This window comes from Solanum stenotomum, chromosome 8 (assembly GCF_019186545.1).
Source record: "Solanum stenotomum isolate F172 chromosome 8, ASM1918654v1, whole genome shotgun sequence".
Classification (NCBI taxonomy): domain Eukaryota; kingdom Viridiplantae; phylum Streptophyta; class Magnoliopsida; order Solanales; family Solanaceae; genus Solanum; species Solanum stenotomum.
The window spans coordinates 5,409,730-5,428,754 of record NC_064289.1 but is presented as its reverse complement, the minus strand read 5'-3'; the positions used below and the strand labels follow the sequence as shown (position 1 = coordinate 5,428,754).

The 19,025-nt window shown below is 33.7% G+C and overlaps 3 protein-coding genes and 2 non-coding genes across 5 annotated transcripts; 2 read left to right on the top strand and 3 right to left on the bottom strand.

Annotated features, from left to right (window-relative positions):
* Nucleotides 1-4,612: 4,612 nt before the first annotated feature.
* Nucleotides 4,613-4,684, bottom strand: TRNAT-UGU (transfer RNA threonine (anticodon UGU)). Its single transcript has one exon. It is a non-coding gene; the product is annotated as a tRNA-Thr (tRNA).
* Nucleotides 4,685-5,644: 960 nt separating this feature from the next.
* LOC125874098 (LL-diaminopimelate aminotransferase, chloroplastic) lies at nt 5,645-11,949 on the top strand. Its single transcript, XM_049554912.1, has 10 exons — nt 5,645-5,808; nt 6,484-6,560; nt 6,958-7,025; nt 7,399-7,515; nt 7,867-7,929; nt 8,501-8,605; nt 8,693-8,743; nt 9,159-9,479; nt 11,203-11,409; nt 11,497-11,949. Exons 1-10 carry the CDS (start codon nt 5,726-5,728, stop codon nt 11,788-11,790), a joined length of 1,386 nt encoding a protein of 461 aa, XP_049410869.1. The 5' UTR covers nt 5,645-5,725; the 3' UTR covers nt 11,791-11,949.
* A 441-nt stretch (nt 11,950-12,390) lies between these two features.
* Nucleotides 12,391-12,462, bottom strand: TRNAT-UGU (transfer RNA threonine (anticodon UGU)). The gene has a single exon. It is a non-coding gene; the product is annotated as a tRNA-Thr (tRNA).
* An 852-nt stretch (nt 12,463-13,314) lies between these two features.
* Nucleotides 13,315-14,236, top strand: LOC125874102 (tetrapyrrole-binding protein, chloroplastic). Its single transcript, XM_049554917.1, has one exon. It carries the CDS (start codon nt 13,351-13,353, stop codon nt 14,140-14,142), a length of 792 nt encoding a protein of 263 aa, XP_049410874.1. The 5' UTR covers nt 13,315-13,350; the 3' UTR covers nt 14,143-14,236.
* Nucleotides 14,237-17,154: 2,918 nt separating this feature from the next.
* On the bottom strand, nt 17,155-17,806 carry LOC125872032 (60S ribosomal protein L27). Its single transcript, XM_049552684.1, has one exon. The coding sequence runs from the start codon at nt 17,744-17,746 to the stop codon at nt 17,339-17,341; it is 408 nt and encodes a 135-aa protein (XP_049408641.1). The 5' UTR covers nt 17,747-17,806; the 3' UTR covers nt 17,155-17,338.
* Between the last annotated feature and the right edge of the window lie 1,219 nt (nt 17,807-19,025).

The following is a 19,025-nucleotide window of genomic DNA, read 5'->3' as shown; positions in this document are numbered from 1 at the left end:
GTAGAGTATCTTAGAATCTAGATTGGGGATTTTGGATGTCTGGGATACCTTAGAAGCTAGATCATGGGTTCTGGTTGTGTAGAGTATCTTAGAATCTAGATTGGGGATTTTGGATGTCTGGGATACCTTAGAAGCTAGATCAGGGGTTCTGGTTGCGTAGAGTATCTTAGAATCTAGATTGGGGATTTTGGATGTCTGGGATACCTTAGAAGCTAGATCAGGGGTTCTGGTTGTGTAGAGAATCTTAGAATCTAGATTGGGGATTTTGGTTGTGTAGACCTTAGCTTGATTAGGAATTTTGGAGGGATAAACTTTGGCTTGATTTGGGAGTTTGGAAGCATAGACTTTAGCTTGATCGGGGGTTCTAGTTGCGTAGAGAATCTTAGAATCTAGATTGGGGATTTTGGATGTTTGGGCATTAGTCTCAGAAGTACAAAATATATCAGCAAGCAAACAACTTTGAGCATCAAAAGAGAATGCCTTTTTGGACACTAATGAAGTGTAATATTTAGAGTCAATCATGTTCATTGGAGATAATTTAGAAACAAGAGCTTGAGGCATTTCATTGACAACATTTTCTTTCCAAAACTTGAGCTGATTAGAACCCACATATGGTATAGAATTACAAGTAGAAGAAGCAAATAAAGACAAGACACTTAACAAGAAAAACATGAACCAATATGAAGTAGCCATTTTTTTTTTTGGAAGACTTGAATTAGTGTTTCTTGAGATATTTTTATCTTAAGAAACTTCCTTATTTATAATGTAAAAATCCCAGACATTTTGATATCAAGTTGCACTTAAATAATCATAAAGCTCTTCAAATTATGTATATACTATACACAAGTAGAAGTCTCTATTTCATGCAAATGGCCAATTTGGAGGTTGGGACAAGACAATGGTGATAATGCTGCTGCTTGCATTATTAGCTAAAAAGAGAAAATAGTGATTAGACACTGTTGAAAAAGCGACTATACTATTACTAGTATCTTCTAGAGATGCATGCATTTTTGTTACCAACTTGAAAATGATTAAGTGAAAAGCCAATAGTGGATTATCCATAAGCCATGATTAAAAGGAGAAAAAAAAAAAATCTCTAATAAACTTTAAGCTACATCACTATTAAATTACTAGTCCTCCACGCTAAACTAAATATTTTAAGTTCAAGCTATTAGAAACGAGAAAAAAATCATGTTAGACACATTCCCTTCAAAATGACTCCAACAGTGCGAATACAAATTTAATCCAATTCTAACTGAAAAACAAAAAAGAGAAGAAAATAGAAGTGTGTCCACCAGCAAATCAAAGAGAAATATATTTAATTATGTGCTTTTCTTCCTTGTGAATTGTAAATTTGTTATGCGATTATTCATGATTTAATCTACTTCGCGTTATAAGAGAAAAATGGCATAAATAAGTATGATTTGTAATATTGAAACAAAGTGAATAATTATTTGGTACCATAAGTAAAAAAATGACGGTTGACATCCTTTGAGAGGGCGCAACATTGCAGTGACTTGCCAAAAAATAGTGATCAATTTTTAAAAGAATTAAAAAAAATTTAAAGGGTAAAGGGGTTTAAAGGAAAAAGGGAGTCGCCACCTAATTTTTGAAAAAATATGAAATCAATTAACAAATTAACTTAAAATAAATGTCTACAAAACCAATTGATTCTAGGTAAGGTGTTCAAGTTATTCCGAAGGAAAGGGGGTTTGGCATCCTTCAAAATTCACAAATGTGGGTCCCGGCTGAATTCATTTTTTCAAATTGAGGAGGAGAATAAAATAATGTACAAGTATAATAAACATGCAATATACACAAGTAATATGATAAAACAATAATATAGGAATCGACCTAAATTTATCTATCGTCAATAATATACAATATTTAATAAGAGTATAATTCGAATAGCTTCAATGGAAAGCACCTCCGGATACCTATAAAAACACTTAGTAAAAGTGTTAGTAATAAATTAACATGAATAAAAATAAATTTATCAAAGAATAACTTAAAAATAAAAATCCGTCTAATTAACATGGAAGGCCTTGGAAATCGACAGTAATTTCTTCATTGGCCAATTTTAACATATAAATAATATAAACATGAACTAAATTTTCATCTTTTAAAATGAGGATGCTTCCAAAATCGACGAAGAAATTTTTTTCATTGGCCATTTTTAACAAACAAAATATATGAATTTAACTGAACAATGAAAATAACAAAGGACCCAAAGTGAACATGAAAATAGTCTTAACAAGTGGCTTTACTAATATTTTCCAAGTTAAAAACGAATAACACTAACCTAGTCACCTAAAGACTCATCACCACAATTAACTTGCTTAAGCAGAATAACAATTCTACAAAAAAAAAAAAGAACTCAATAACAAGAAGAGACAACTTCACTGGATTTAGCGTTCACTACTATACCAAAATATTAAAATAATGAAGAACAAAAACAAGTGTTAACTATAGCAAAACATAGACAGAAACATAAAAAATATTAATCTACCAACAATTATTAACAATAATAAAATAATAACAGTTAAACCACAACCATGAATATTAAACAAAACAAAAATAAAAATAATAGAAAACTAATAACCACTCAATAGAAGCCATAAAATTTATCAAAAACAATAACTTATAATAACTTAACATTCTGCAAGCTAAATCACCATGAAAAAATATAAATTAATTAGAAGATAATACCAAAATCAACCCCAATAATTTGAACAAGCAGTAAATGAACGAAATAAATAAACAATACTTACCTGAGAATCGGATCTGCTAATCACTGGAGATGGAAAATTTGACCGGAACGGGAACTCGGTGCTCGTTTGATGGAGGTCTGGGAGCCGGAAAAAATGGGGAGTGGAGATGGGGTTTTGTTCACCGGAGCGAAGCTTGCTTCGCTGATAACCTGCAAAACAAACAAAAAATTGAAAGGGGAAAAAGGGGAAGGGCTGCTGGTCGCAGCAGTGTTATTTCAGCTTGGAGCCAGCCGGAAAAATGGAACAGTAGAAGGGGTCGTTTGAGGTTGATGTTTTGGTGGGTTTCTGGTTGTGTTGGGTGTTTCCGGTGGAGAACAGTGGAGGGTGGTTTGGCGAAGGAATCTGGTGGTGTTGGGATGGTGGGTCGGAGCTTGAAGCTCATGCTGGTCTGGGATTTGGAGCTGGTTTTTGGTTGTCGTCTGGAGGTGTTTTCTGGTTGTGTTGGCTGGAAAACAGAGGGGGTTTTGGGGTTGGGTCTGGTAGCGTGAGGCAGTGTATGGATGGTTGTAGCTGGTCGTTGTTTGGTTGCTGGAAAACGAGGGCAAAGGAACAAGAAGAGATGAAGGTGGAGGTGGTTCTGGTTGGCCGGAGCTTCACCGGAAAATATGAGGTGTTCTAGTTTATGTCCTGGTGGTGGTGGATCAGATGGAAAATATAAAAATCTGAAAATAAATAATTTTTACCACCACCCCTTTAACCTAATAGGTAAACTATTTTTTATATAAGGAGTCGAAAATTACAATATCACTATTTTAAAATAGTGTGTCAAAATCACCGGTCAATAAAATATATGTGTATGAAATATTATTTATATCAGAATGAATTTTTGGATTGTGCAAAATATCAAAATGAATATTAACAAATGGAACAGATAAAATAAATATTAAAAAATGTAACGAACATAACCAATGACATGTAAAAAATACAATTTAACAGAAATAATGATTTAATCAAAATAAACAAATACTTGAACGTATTCAACTGGTTGTGACAAAATAATATAAATAAAATTAATTGATAAAAATTCTAATACTTTGAGAATAGATATCAACAAATTGCACTAAAATTGCAAAACATGTATTTTGAACTATTTTAAAATTAAAATACTTAAAAGTATAAACTTTAAAAATATCAGACCAAAATTTAATGTCAATAATGACCTGATAATATAAAATTTATTTACACGACTGTAAGCATCTAAAGTTTTAATCCTGAAATACAGTAAACAGGAAAAGAAAAATAGCAAACAAACAATAATATTTGTATTTGAATTAATGTGAAGGTTACAATCTTTATAAAATCTCTAAAAAAGATATGTAATCCCATGATTCTTCTCTCCACCAATGTTCTTGATTTGGCAGAATACTTGCGGCTCAATACTTGGAGCGAAGACTTCTTTGTATGCGGAAGATTTGCAAATCACCAATGAAAAGCAACTATGTATTTCTGTGTGTATGTATGTGTGTATCTCCCCTTTGGTCTTATGAAGACCTCTTTATATAGGTTTGAGCTAGGACTTTAGAGGTATTTTGGTCCAAGCAATTTTGACCCCTGGGCCTGAAGGATATGAGTTGGGCTCATCTTGTCAATTTAATGGACTGGCCCAAATGTTATTTGGACTTGATTTAAGTCATATAATTCTGACATAAATATTAATCCGACTTTATTAACCAATAATTTGACTTGGTCAACGTATCGTGAATTTAAGTGAAATTGGATATTTTTTATTAATTTGAGATATTTCATTTGAGGGACATATTTATTAAGTTTTATAAATGTGGGGATAGAATTGACTAAATAAAAAGCTCATAGAGGATGAACAAAAAAAAAAAGAGAACAAATGCCCTCACGCAGGATCGAACTACGGACCTTCAGTTTACAAGACTGACGCTCTACCACTGAGCTATAAGGGCTATGTTTGATAAAGGTATGTATCAAGTTCTAATAAATATTTTCAAAAAATATTTAAAGGTTTGTTTATAAAATCCTATGAATCATAGTATTAGAAAATTTGTTTGGTGTTGTCAAATTGCTCTCGAGGTGTTTTTTTTTAATTTGCATTTTATGTATTTCGTTCTTTGATACTTGTGAATTTTGTATAAGAAAACTATATGGTTCTTGCATTCAAGGGTGTGATCTAGTTGTCAATAAAGTGGTTGAGAATTTTGAGATTTAAGTTCAAAACTTAGTATCGAATTAATCGAGGTGCGTAAAAATCAATCCAAACACCACAGTCATAAAAGAGATCACATTAATTCTCACATAGAGTTATACATATAGCATTTGCAATCAATTCTTTTTTTTTTCTTTATAGAGTTAATGAAACTATACCTTAAAAGGTTTTAAAATATTTTTATTCAATTTTTTAGTACTTTCTTTTAAAAAAAGTTCTTAGTTGGACCCAACAAATTCATTTCTCACTGTGCTACTTTAATTGTGAGTGTGTTTGTATGAAAACTTTGAAGAAGAGTTCTCGCATTTTTTAGGAAAAAACTCTTTTTGAATCAATACACATGAAATAAGAGAACTTTCCAATTAGATTAATATTATTTTTTATCCAATAATCAATGATAAGTTGATTTTGATTCTTTTTATATTTTTTTAAAAATATCAAATATTGGAGTCAATGGATCAACAACCAACTAAATTAATTTATATTTTTAATCGACATTGTACAAACTTATTGCAGTAATTATCAACTATTTAAACTCTACTCAAAATAAAAACAGTTGCAACAGATCACAGCAATAGAATCTGACCAAAAAAAATACTTAAAATTAAATATTCAAGTGATGAATAGGTAGTTAGCAAATTGCAAATAAATAAAATAAACGAATTAAAAATAAAAATTAAAGTGTTTCAATGGAGCAAAAGGGCAAGAAGATTAGGGTTCTTTTAAAGGCAGCTTTTGGGTTTGAGGGCTCTACACCAGTGAGCTACTACACAAGGAAAAAATGGCAGCTATTCAGCAAAGTCTTTCTACTTCAATCTCTTCATCCGCCTCTACTTTTCTGGGTCAGAACAAACTCCGTTTCAGGTACCCAATTTAATAATTTCCCATATTTTCTTTCATTTTGTTAATTCAGTTACAGTTTATTATTTTATTTGAATCTTCATCATCTGCGTTAGTTATAGACATTATTGGTAAAAATTCAATCTTTAAGCATTAAACGAAGCAGTAGAGAAGAAATGTCCAATATAGGTTCAGCACTCTGACTTTGTTATGTATTTTCATAGGGAAGAAGTAACAATGAGTGGTTGGTTGTTTTTGCTGTTCGAAATACATGGGAAAAAGTAGTCCTTTTTTCTGTTGGTTTAACCATGTACTTGCACTGATTATTGGGTTTTTTTCTTCTTCCAAATTCATGGGGAAAAAGGTGACCTTTTTTGTGTTTTGTACTGATTCTTGAATTTGTTTCTTTATAAGATTTTCATCTAAAAATATTTGTTTTTTGTTTTTTCTTAGTGTTCTCATTTTGACTAACATGAAGCTAAAGACTCTCCTTTTTTTCCATATTAAACAAAGTTTCCTGCATTTATAGCATTTACGTGCTTGGATGATTTTAGTAGTGTATGAACTGACTAAGAATCTCATCTGGATTGGTAGTATAACAAGATTAACTGCATTGACGGGAACACAATAAAAAGCTATGGGTTGCTTCCTTAATACTTTGCTCATTCTAATGTAAAAAGTGTGCATTAATTGTTTCAGGAATCAGAATGTGTCAATGCCAGGCAAAACCAGTGGTATTGTCAGATGTGTTGCAACACCCTCTACGGAGAAAACTTGTAAGCCTTTCGGTTAATGTTGTTTTCCAGTTCAAACTGTATCACTTTATATATATATATATATATTGCCAAGTTGAAATGAGAATAGTAGACTGCGAGCCTGTGCAATGTGGATCAGTTGGAGCTTCAATTAATATTGAGAACTTTAAACTAATCAAGGTATTGCATATAAATTACTTTCAACTCACTGAAAAAGCAAATTTAAGACTCAAAACGTTTGCTACATGCACGTTTTTGAAATGCAAGAATTGTAAAATTATTGTCTTTCGACAACAACAAAAAGAAAACAACTGTCAGTCTAGGTGAGGTCTTAGTCTCACCTGTATCAGTCCATTCATATAGCTATGCAATTTCTTAACATTTGACTGTGCTAACGAAATTTCTGTGTGTCTTTAAGCTTACAAGACACAGGTCTCCCGCAATGAAAACTTAGCGAAGCTTCAAGCTGGTTATCTGTTTCCTGAGGTCTGTATTTCAACTGGTTCATTTTCATTAAGTTGATTGCTGTTTATCTGTATTTTTAAGTTACTTTGCAATTGAAGATGTAGCATTGCTTTTGGGAACATGCAAATAAAATATAGATTTAGATGAAATTGCAGTAATTTGGAATTACTATAAGCCCGTGAGCAGACTTAGTTACCTGAAGCAAAATTATTTGCTTTTTTAGCTGAATTTGGATGGCTAATTTTGTACCTTTACCTCTCTATGCTTCCATCCTGAAATAGGAGAAATAATTCAATTCTTTATAGTAATACACTTAAAGAGAACCCTTATTTTGTAAACCATCTCTCCCACTTGCTAGGAGTTAAGTTCTAAACACTATCTTTGGTGAAGTTAGATCGCAAGAAGGAGATCTGCACACATGTTGAAACATCCTGATGCTCAAATTATAAGCCTTGGAATTGGTGACACTACTGAGCCCATTCCTGAAGTCATAACTTCTGCCATGGCAAAGGTAATACTGATGTCCTTGTTTGTGAATTTTGTAAAGAATAGGATACAATTGCTATCTCTATCATACTGTAGTTTTTTGTTATGGGTCAAAACTTCGAAGTTCACTGTATTTTTGTGTCCTATTCTGCCTGACCAATGATGGGATTACTAACAAAAATCATGTAGCTGGTAACAATTGGTTTTATACTAAACATGTTTCTAAATATTTCTGTTGATAGATTTCAGCATATGCTTACATAGACTACCATTGAACTTGATAAGTTGTTTGTATTTTTAATCTATTCTGCTTATTGAACTATAAGTCGGTAACTTACTTCCTGTTCCTGATTTTGTTTTCTTTGCTCATTTGCAGAGAGCACATGAACTGTCAACATTAAATGGTTACAGTGGTTATGGTGCTGAGCAAGGAGAAAAAGTAAGTAGTGCCCCCTCTCTTCACATTTCAGTAATATGATATTATCTCTACTATTTATTGTCCAATCCTTGTTTCTCTTCCTTCTTTTGCTACAACAATAATGGTTCTGGCCTTCACTGATAGTTTGTCTTTCCTCTTTTTATACCAATTTGATTGTTCATTTGTCCTTTTCTTTCCTCAAATACATTGCAATATTCTTTATTCAGTTATCCACACAATAAAGTTAAAACTTCCTCTTCTTTTCATAACGTCAAAAAGGGACGTGGAGCTGGAATTTCTGAAGCATTTAAAAGCATTTCCATTTCTTGGATCAACAATAATCTATTACTGCTTTGCAATTAGCTTTTTATTCAACAAAGTTTGCCTACTAAGTTAAGAAAAAGAGATGTGAAATGTTTCATGTTTGGGTGTTGTCAAGCATCATTATTTTGGATCCTTATTTTAAGATCATGAGAGAAAATTATTCTTTGGTTGCCATATTTTTTATTCATAGCATTTAATCCGTGATTCAAGTGTAAAGTCAGCTGTCAGAATAACTCTAAGAATACATTGATTGTTTCTGCATGAGCAGCAACTTAGAGCCTCCATTGCTTCTACCTATTATGCCAATGTTGGACTAGAAGAAGATGAGATCTTCGTTTCTGATGGTGCCAAAAGTGATATATCTCGACTTCAGGTCTGGTTTTCTCTGCATTTAGTGGGCTTTTCAAATTACTGAGCTGTCTTTCACTATCAGTTTATGAATTTCTTGACTGTATTGCAGGTTCTTTTTGGGTCTAATGTGAGTATGGCTGTGCAAGATCCATCATATCCGGTAAATGTTTCAGGCTTATTCCTCTGTTCTTCTCTATTATAGTATTATGACACAAATGAAAAAGAGTAGTTCAAGGGACGCCAGACGCTCATCCAGGATACCTGAACATTGTAGATTAGCCATGCCTATTTTGTTTTATGATTTATCACATCATTGTGATATTTAAGTGAAGTGGTGCTATTTAATAACTTAGCACTAATTTTTATACTTTGTAAAGGTTATTGATATGTCTTTTGTTATTATCATTATTGCATCTAATTGCACCTTTTCCTTTTATTTGGTGTAGTCTTTTTATTGTCTGTTGGACTACTCCTTGTTTTCTTACTAGGCCTTGGAGAAAGGCTCTCTTATGTGATGGTGTGTGTGGTGTGTGTAAGATTCTGAAGTATTGCCTTGATTGTTGTTTCTACTGTAGGCTTATGTGGACTCGAGTGTTATTATGGGTCAAACTGGTCAGTTTCAGAAGGATGTGGAGAAGTATGGGAATATTGCATACATGAGATGTACTCCAGAAAATGGGTTCTTTCCTGATTTATCCAGTGTTCCTCGGACAGACATTATATTTTTCTGTTCGCCTAATAATCCAACTGGTTCGGTGGCATCTAGGGAGCAACTGACTAAATTGGTGCAATTTGCTAAAGACAATGGCTCAATCATTGTTTATGATTCTGCATATGCTATGTATATATGTGATGACAGTCCAAAGTCCATCTTTGAGATTCCTGGAGCCAAAGAGGTAAGTTCAGATCATGTTGCTTGGTCAAAATTAAGCTTTACTTTGTTTTCTAGTGAAAGATTTTGCTATTATTTGGTCAAACCCTGTAGCATATAACAGTATAATATAGATGACAAACTCATAATGTCCGTGTATCAGTTTGTTAGCAGTTACTTATCGGTACATTGCTACTATAACGATCCTTCTACTTCTAGTCTTCTATTACTCTTTTTTATCCCATTACAGCCATACCTCAATTTCATGTTACTTAGAGTCGGCATATGCATTCTCACCATTCATTTCACTCTATTTGGACCTATTTCATTCTAGTTAATACTAATTTGTGGATCTCAAACAGTAGAGGTTCTCTATATCTCCTATTGAGATACAAATCTCTTAACAAACCAAAAAGACTCCTAATGTATTGGCCTAATGTATGCATACCTTCTTCATGACTAAGCATACTTTCAGCCTAATCGCTATTGTCTATATATATCTTATGCTTACATTGTACCCAAATTTACACTAAATTTACATGGGTGATGGATCCGAAGGATTTTTGGTCCTTCTGGACTTCTTTTCGTGTGATTTTAGATCTACCTCATTCTCTTTAAGTACCTTCAGTCATCATGGACCTCAAAATTAGTTTTATTGTTTTTTATTTATCAAAAAGCACCTTCAATCATCATAGTTTTACATCCATCGACCGATGCATTTGGAGCCGAGACCTCATGGTTCTTAACCCACTTCATTTATCATTAGGCCACACACCCTTGGGTGCTTATACCTTATTAAAAAACTTAATTCTAACATTGTAACTCTCTCGATTACTCTTCATAGTTCAAACTTTCGGTAACACCCGTACTGGTTTCGTCAGTTGGCTCAATATTGTTTGCAAATAAGAAACTAGGGTGTCCGAAAATGCAGTGGAATATTATGGCTATTCTTTCTAGTCTATGCATGTCTATTTTCCTCTCGGCTGTTCTTTGTAGTCTGTGCATGTCTATTTTCCTCTCCAATTAACAGACTAAATATAATTTGGAAAGTTTCCATCACCGCTTGACTTGCTTCAGAAAGGACAGAAAAGTTAGAGAAAGAGTAGAATGGGCAAACAGCAAAGACCTCATACTGTTCTCCATTGGTTGGCTTATCATAATCATGATAAACAAGTACAGGCTAAATGCTGGACAAAAGTATGGGCTGAATACAGATCTTCATGGTTATCAGAAACTCTTTTGTATCTTCATGACATTTTTATATTTGGTATGAGCTTTTCTTTTCCTACACATACGTGGGAAAAATGCCATGGGCAGTCTATATTGAGACTTAAACCTTGTTTATTATCATTCTTGCATTCGTTGGGACCATTCCGTTTAGCCTCCTGCTGCTTACTTTTCTTTTGCCAGGATTGACTAGAGCTCATGGTCGTCTAATTCATCTTCTTCCCCTGCTCTTTCAATGACAGTCTATACTCTATAGTAAGGTCATCTCAAGTCTATTCAGTCCAAGTTCTTTTTATCCCCTTGTTAATTCCAGGGACGTTCTTCTGATCCTTCCTGCTCACACAGTTGTCTTTTAGTAGAAGTTTCAGAGCTTCTTGTTATAGAGTTGTAAGATTTTCATTTGACTTTTGTAGTGCTGCTTTTTCTCATCACCCGTGGTATACAAAGTCTATTGAATGATTCTTACATTATGAATGGATTGTTCCATGTGATTCAGTAAGCTTATTGTACTGCACTTGCAGGTTGCCATTGAGGTTTCATCATTTTCAAAGTATGCTGGGTTCACTGGAGTTCGTTTAGGGTGGACTGCCATTCCCAAAGCACTCCTATATTCTGATGGATTTCCTGTAGCGAAAGACTTCAATCGTATTGTTTGTACAAGCTTCAATGGTGCATCCAACATTGCTCAAGCTGGTGGTCTGGCTTGCCTTTCACCTGATGGTTTCAAGGTCAGCTCCCTATTCGCTTAATCATAAAGAACATCATTTAATAGGCTCAAGATTTCAATGTGAACGTGTGTCGACTTTGCATTTCAGGCCATGATGGACGTGGTTGGTTACTATAAAGAGAACACACAAATCATAATGGACACATTTAACTCGCTAGGTTACAAGGTGTATGGAGGTAAAAATGCACCCTACGTATGGGTACACTTCCCTGGACGAAGCTCATGGGAGGTTTTCAGCGAGATACTTGAGAAGACTCATGTCGTTACTACTCCAGGCAGTGGTTTCGGACCTGGTGGTGAAGGTTTTGTGAGAGTAAGTGCTTTTGGGCACAGGGAAAACGTCATAGAAGCTTGCAGAAGATTCAAGGAATTGTACAAGTGAAGTAACTCGTTGGCCTGCATATCTATGTGAAAAGATGCAGCAGGTTGTACTTCTTGCATTCATTGAGATACTGTTTCTTGAGTACTCTTAATATTTTTATCATCCTGTATGGAATCTGTTGCTTTGGAAGAATAAAGCTTATTCTATGACTGCCAGTGATTGATTCCTCCTCGTTATATCAATTTTCATATTAAAGAGTATATGAAGTTTGAAACTTTTCTTTTACAAAGTGTCTGGTGAAAGAAGTGGAAAATAAAATGCAACACTTTTTTCCACAATCAATTACATTAGCATGACAAATCAACTTTAATATCCATTAAAGTGAATAAAATCATCACATCTTGGAAAGTTGGTCAATGAATGGTAAATAATTAGGCCAATTTGGGTGATTCCACCTTTGAAAATAATGAGAATAAAGCAAAATCATTAAAACCATACAATTTGGTTTGGCTAAGCAAATAAGTACAAGTTGGTGTGTACAACAAATATAAACTAATACACCTATGAATTACTCTCCGGAGTTTAGAAAGTAAAAAAGACAAATAAATCTAAACGGGAAGTATGAGATCATGGACGGCAAAATATATTATGTTAAAAAAATGCCCTCACGCAGGATCGAACTGCGGACCTTCAGTTTACAAGACTGACGCTCTACCACTGAGCTATAAGGGCTTATACGTTAGTGCAGTGCAAGTTTACTTTTAGACCAAATTTAAGGGAAAAGGTGAAGGTAAACCAAATTGACAAACAAATTACTCCATAGATCTAATTGAACTATTACTAAAAATGTTTTAAAACTAGATATCTTATTTCTTGTATGTTAACTTCAAACTAGTGGTAGACCACAACAAATTAGATCGTCATAATCACAATTTATAAAAGGAAAAGAGTTAAATATACTTTTAAACTATTCAAAATGAGTTAGTTTTATCCTCTTTTATATTTTTAACGTACTTTTTTTGCTCAAATATACTTTTTACCTAACAAAATAGATCTAAAAATACTCGTCTACCAAGATTGTTCCAAACTAGCTTTGGAAACATGTGAAAATTGCTTGAAAATTAGTGGTAGACCACCACAAAAATTCTTCTTACTCATAATCACATTTTTTTTTTTACAAAATACATAGAGGGGTAGTTACTTCACATTGTCCTACTTAATAGTATGAATGGTGGTAGTATGAATGGTGGTCTACAAAATTCCTTACTTGACAACAACCACCATAAAAACACAATGAATAATTTGTAGAAAACTTTTCCATACCACAAATTTAGAATTGAAAGAGAAAGTGTTAATTAATAAAGAACTTTGTATTTTTCTTTTAGCCATAGAGATAGATAGAAGATAGTGATAGAGAGTATCCAAACTCACCCAAATCTAGCCAATCTCATTCAAGCACTATATTTCCTTTGATGACATCTTTCTTTCACTCTCACTCATTTCTTATCTCATCCACCCTACCCCCCTACACCCCCACACCCCACCCTTCTTATATCTTAACCAAAATGTCCCACAATGTTTTTCTCATCTTTTTCTCTTCACTACTAAGCATTAAGCAAAATGGCAACAAATTCATTCAACTCCATTCATACACTAAGAAGAAGGCATTCTATAGATTGCCCTTGCCCTTTTTCTTCCTCTTCTTCTTTTTTCCTTAAGCCAATTACCAAAAACCCCTCCTCATTCTCCAATCATAACCTCATAACTTTCTCTGTTTCCTCAACTACCCCTACCACCACCACTACCACCACCACCACCCCTACCACTCCCTTCGATACTCTCGAACAGCACTTAATTTCTCAAAATTTCCGGGAAGCAGACGAGGAAACTCGCCGTTTACTCATCGTTTTAGCCGGAGAAGCAGCGGTTAAACGAGGATACGTTTTCTTCTCCGAAGTTCAGTTCATTTCCGAATCTGACCTAAAGGAAATCGATTCGCTATGGAGAAAATACAGCGACGGCAAATTCGGTTACAGTGTTCAGAAGAAGATATGGAATACGAAAGTGAACAGAGATTTCACGAATTTCTTCATCAAAGTTCGGTGGATGAAGAAATTGGAGTCCGAAGAAGTGGATCAGTACAATTACAGGGCTTTTCCGAATGAATTTATTTGGGAATTGAACGACGAAACACCGGAAGGACATTTGCCATTAACGAATGCTCTGAGAGGAACTCAATTGCTGAAGAGCATTTTTACTCATCCAGCTTTTGTTGAAGAAGGAGATGAAGAAGAAGAGAAGGAAGATAGTAGTAGTATTAATTCTGGGGGAGATAAAGGGAATGCTAAAAAAGGGGGTTTATTTGGAGGTTTAAGGAGTAAACTATTTAGTAAACCAGATTACAGTTTTTAAATTATTGAAGAAACAAAAAGTTTGTTTATTAATCAAATCAGTACAAATTATGTGATGATAAAAAATTGAATGAATTAGAGTTTTTTTTGTTTAATGTGTTCTTATATAAAGTAAAAATGTCTGTTTATTATTATGATTATTTTCAAATTTTATATAGTATATATGTAGCTAAATGATAAAATAACTAATAATTTTGATATATTTTGTAGATGTTCATGAAAAATTAAAAAAATGTATATTTTAATTAATTGAATATTATAACGCAACGTGTTTGTATAATGTGTTCAATTTAGTCTTGGCATTTTAATGTTGTCAGTGTCACAATCTTTTATTTAAATATATATATTCATGTTTGAAAAGGGAAAAAGGGACAATTTAGCGACGTTAACGAAGTTAAAATGACTCTGGCATGTATGTACTTTAATTTGAATGTTTTATGTCATTACTTAGTGCCAGTGGCGAATTTAGGTGCAAAATATAGGGCACCTTGAACCCGTGGTCTCTTTGTAAAATTAGATATTTTATGTATATATTTTTTAACATTTATATAATATTATATTCTTGCACCCGTACTATAAAAAGTCTAGTTGGTCCACAAGTTTAAATGTTGAGCTTTTGACCTTGAAGACTGAGGATCAATTCCCACTTAATACATTTTTCTTGATGCACCCGTATTCGAAAAATCGTAGATTCGCCTCTGCTTAGTGCTAACATCACGCCTTATTGGATTATTTGCTTCACTCGTTTATTCACATGATCGATTTCACATTTGAATAAAGAAGGGTTGTCGAAAATCAATTGAAAATAACATTTGTCTCATAAAAATAGGAGTAAAATTTAGTATATCTTACATTTCTCAAGCTTCACTGGTGTGAAATGAAATCCAATTTGTTGTTTACTGGTAATTCGTTAAAGAACTCGAATTTTATACATTTACTGATTTGATGACAAAGTTAAAAAAATTAATTCTATAAATATTACATAAATCCCATTAATTTTATAAATTAATTACTTAGATACATTCTAGTTTGTCATATGATGTAGCTTGCTAGATTTTGGTGCAGATAATTCTAGATACATGTATCTCAAATACATGAAGTCAAATTTAGGTACTATAATTTATTCTTGATACATTATATCCAAGTGGATCCGCACGTATCTAGGATATATAGCAAATCTTTCTCACCCCTCTCTCATCTTTGCTTGTTGCTCTCCCATTTATTTGGTATCCTAGATATATGTGAATCAATCTAGGTATGTCTCTCATCTCGCTTGTCACTCTCCCATGTATTTGATATCCAAGATATGTGCAAATCAATCTAAGTATGTCTCTCATCTCACTTGTCACTCACCCATGTATATGATATCCTAGATATATTCAAATCAATCAAGGTATGTCTCTCATCTCGCTTGTCACTCTCCCATGGAATTGGTATCCTAATATATGTGGATCAACCTAGATACATATGGATATATCATATATGTATCTAATATTATACCTAATGTGATCCGTATGTATGTGACATAGTACAAGATCCAAAGAGGGAGACAACTCGAACCTTAACCACTCTAACTAAAAACCTGAGGGATCACGAATGCTTTTCTATACATCGGTGGAGAACTCAAATCTGCAATCTATCCAACATTTTCACAAGCTACGCAGAAACGTTCATGAGAAAGAACACCTAATGACGTTTAAAATCATTTTGTTTCAAGAGTCCTGCACATGGAAAGTGAGCAAGACTCATATGGAGTAGATTTTAGCCACTTTTTGAACCTTATAAATACTTTACAAACTAACTTCTCCTTGCAACTAGACGCACACAAGCACCATTTCATAGAGGCCATCATCAATTCCATCAGCAGACAAAAGAAATAGGCACTTAGGTGCAATTCCAGCATGTAGCAAATCCTTGTCAGACACATACTGATGTGAAAAAACCAATTGGTCATATAATTCACCTGGAGAACTATTACAATAATTGCAATAACATATTTTTTCATTGGACACTTGTTAATGGATTTATAATACAGTTTTAATATATTTTATAGATAACAATGTATTAAACATATGATACACATAGATTGGAATGAAAGCGTTAAAAGGAGTTGATATCAGGGTGCACTGCTCTAATGAGATTTAAAAGTGTGGAATGGATGAATGTGACGAAGAAAAATGGAGAAACAATCTGATGAACTTCTACAGCTCAAAAAAGCTTGAATGAGGGTAAGGTTCTCTACATTTGTCTTGCTAATAGAGCACCTGGGCGAGAGCCTTCTAACACTTAGTTGATGTTAAAACACATATGCAAGGTCAATAAGACCTGGAGATAGTAGTGACTGAGATTCAAAACAATCCTAATTGACTTCGAAAGACAAATCATTTTGTGTATGAAGGAAATGGACCCATAGGAGGAAATACTAAGGATTCACATAGCCAGACAAAGCTAGTATAGGGATGGAGAGTCCAGACATGATGGAATGATTGATACCCAATGGTGAAATAACCAAAGCTCATAATGACCACTATTTTCAACTTGTGATCACCAACAAATGGCAGACGTACTCACATAGCAACAGATATGTTCGAATAGATCATTAAGCTGCATGTCATCCTGATGGGCTATCCTATGGAAGAAGATAAACAAAGAAAACAACAAGAAGGCAAGGTAGTCTGCTAATTCTATCCCAATTGCAATACTGTTGATGAATCCTAGTGCGATGCACTAGCTATGTTGATGTTGTTGTGGGGTGTACAAAAGGAGAGGAGTAAACAAAGCAAACAACAAACTGATTATCTTTGGGATTACGAGTCCCATAATCTATTGCACTACGGACGATGCTTTCACGCTTTGATTAAACAAAACATACATATAACAATTTATCCATTCCTAAGAAGACTCAGTAGAGTCGTTCTTATAACACCAGAATCTGTGCAATTGGTATGTTACACAAATAATCTGCAGTAATTAAAACAATATAGAACACACACCGAAAAATGCAACACAGGACACTAGAAACAAACCATTATAAAATTGTAGATAACTAAAACAAGAGCCAAGACTTAACCATCAATAAAATAGTTCAAACACAAAAAAACAGCCTAACAGTATCTTTGATAACAAAAACAACATCCCTCAAAACTCTTTAATACTAAGAATATTACCATTTCATCAAAATCGGATTCAATCTTCGCTCAGAACCTAAGCTTAGTGAAGAACCAGCGATTTTTCCCTGTCTTGAACCTTTCCTCAAGCCTAGCCTTGGTCTCCTTTGCAGCGGTCACCTTCTTGTCCCGTGCCTGAAGAACATCAGCATTGACAACATCCTTCAGATCCACATCGAGTGTGTAACGAGTTGGCATGATGTGGTTGTAGTTCACGAGCTTGATGAAAGCCTTCACACGAGATTTCTTCGCCTGCTTCTTTGCTGAATCCTTGCGGATCACCTTCTTCGGGTACTTGGAGATACCTGCAACCAAACAATGGCCATATGGCCTGTCCCTTGTTCCTTCATCAAATGCCCTTACGATCACAGCTTTCCGGCCGGCATATTTGCCTTGAAGAAGGATAACAGCCTTGTTTGGCTTCAAAAACTTCACCATCCTCTCCGCCGCTGATTCTCTCTCTTACACACTATCTCTCTCGGCTGGATGAAATGGAGTGTAAAACCCTAACGTTTTGGCTTTATAAAGCCCTAGTTCTCAACGGGTTAGAATGTAAATCAAAGCCCTAGTTCTTAATGGGCTTAGGCCCATAATTTGTTATTATTGCATTGGGCTTTGATAAAATGGACCTTCTCAACCAAAAGGGCTGATTTACGTAAATAGCCTAATATACACCCCTATTTTATGAAGTTATGAAGAATTACCTTTCCACAAATATTAGACCGGAGTCTAATGATTGATGTATATTGCTTCACCCTTATGGATAAAATATTATATTGCCGTTTAGTATTTGTAATGACTTACAAAATTGTAGATTTTTATCTAACCTCTTCTCATAAAATTTCGAATTTCTTCGAAATTTTTTTAAAAATATTGTCTATCAAAAATAACCCCTCTAAACAATTATCCTGAAAATTTCACAACCAAAAAGCTACAAGGCTTGTTTCTAGTCTCTACACTTTCAAGGTAAAAATAATGTAATGTGTGGTGAAAGAAAGAAATACTAGTTTGGCTATCTTCAGCAAGAAAATAGGAGATAAGTAAGATAAGAGTGGCTCGTCGTGTGTATTGTGCATGAACGATAAATCTTTTGCAAAATGAATACAAAAAAGACTGTATTTCATTAACCAATAATAATTGTTCTAAAGTAATAAGGATTCTCGCGAATTAAATTATTCCGGAATTTACAGGTTAAAATTATAATCATTGATCTAATTTACATCACCTACACCAATAGGTAAGTATCATCGATTTGGTTTATTGATTTTCAATTTGTGAACATGCTAAACTAATAACCAAATCGACAAAATATTTATTATTATGATTTACGATTCCACATATAAGAAAATGCTCATATAATCATTTGTACACAATGTATAGAGTTAGAAGAAAGAATACAAGTGCAACATGGATTTTCTTATTAATCACTTTTGTTTAAACAACATAATTGTTTGAATTCAGTCTAAAACTAATGCAATAAATTGCGGAAACAACATAAATGTCTTAATCACAATCAAATTTGAAACTGAGAAAGGAGGAGTACTAGTTACATAACCTTTGATACTCAAACAATAGTGAAATTACACAACCTTTGAAAAGAGAAATCGTCCCAACAAAAGTTAAATTTGCATAGTTGAATAAATTTCAATACTTGAACACTGTGGAAAACTGACAGTCACATGAAGCATGATGACATATGACAAATATTTCGAGTGCT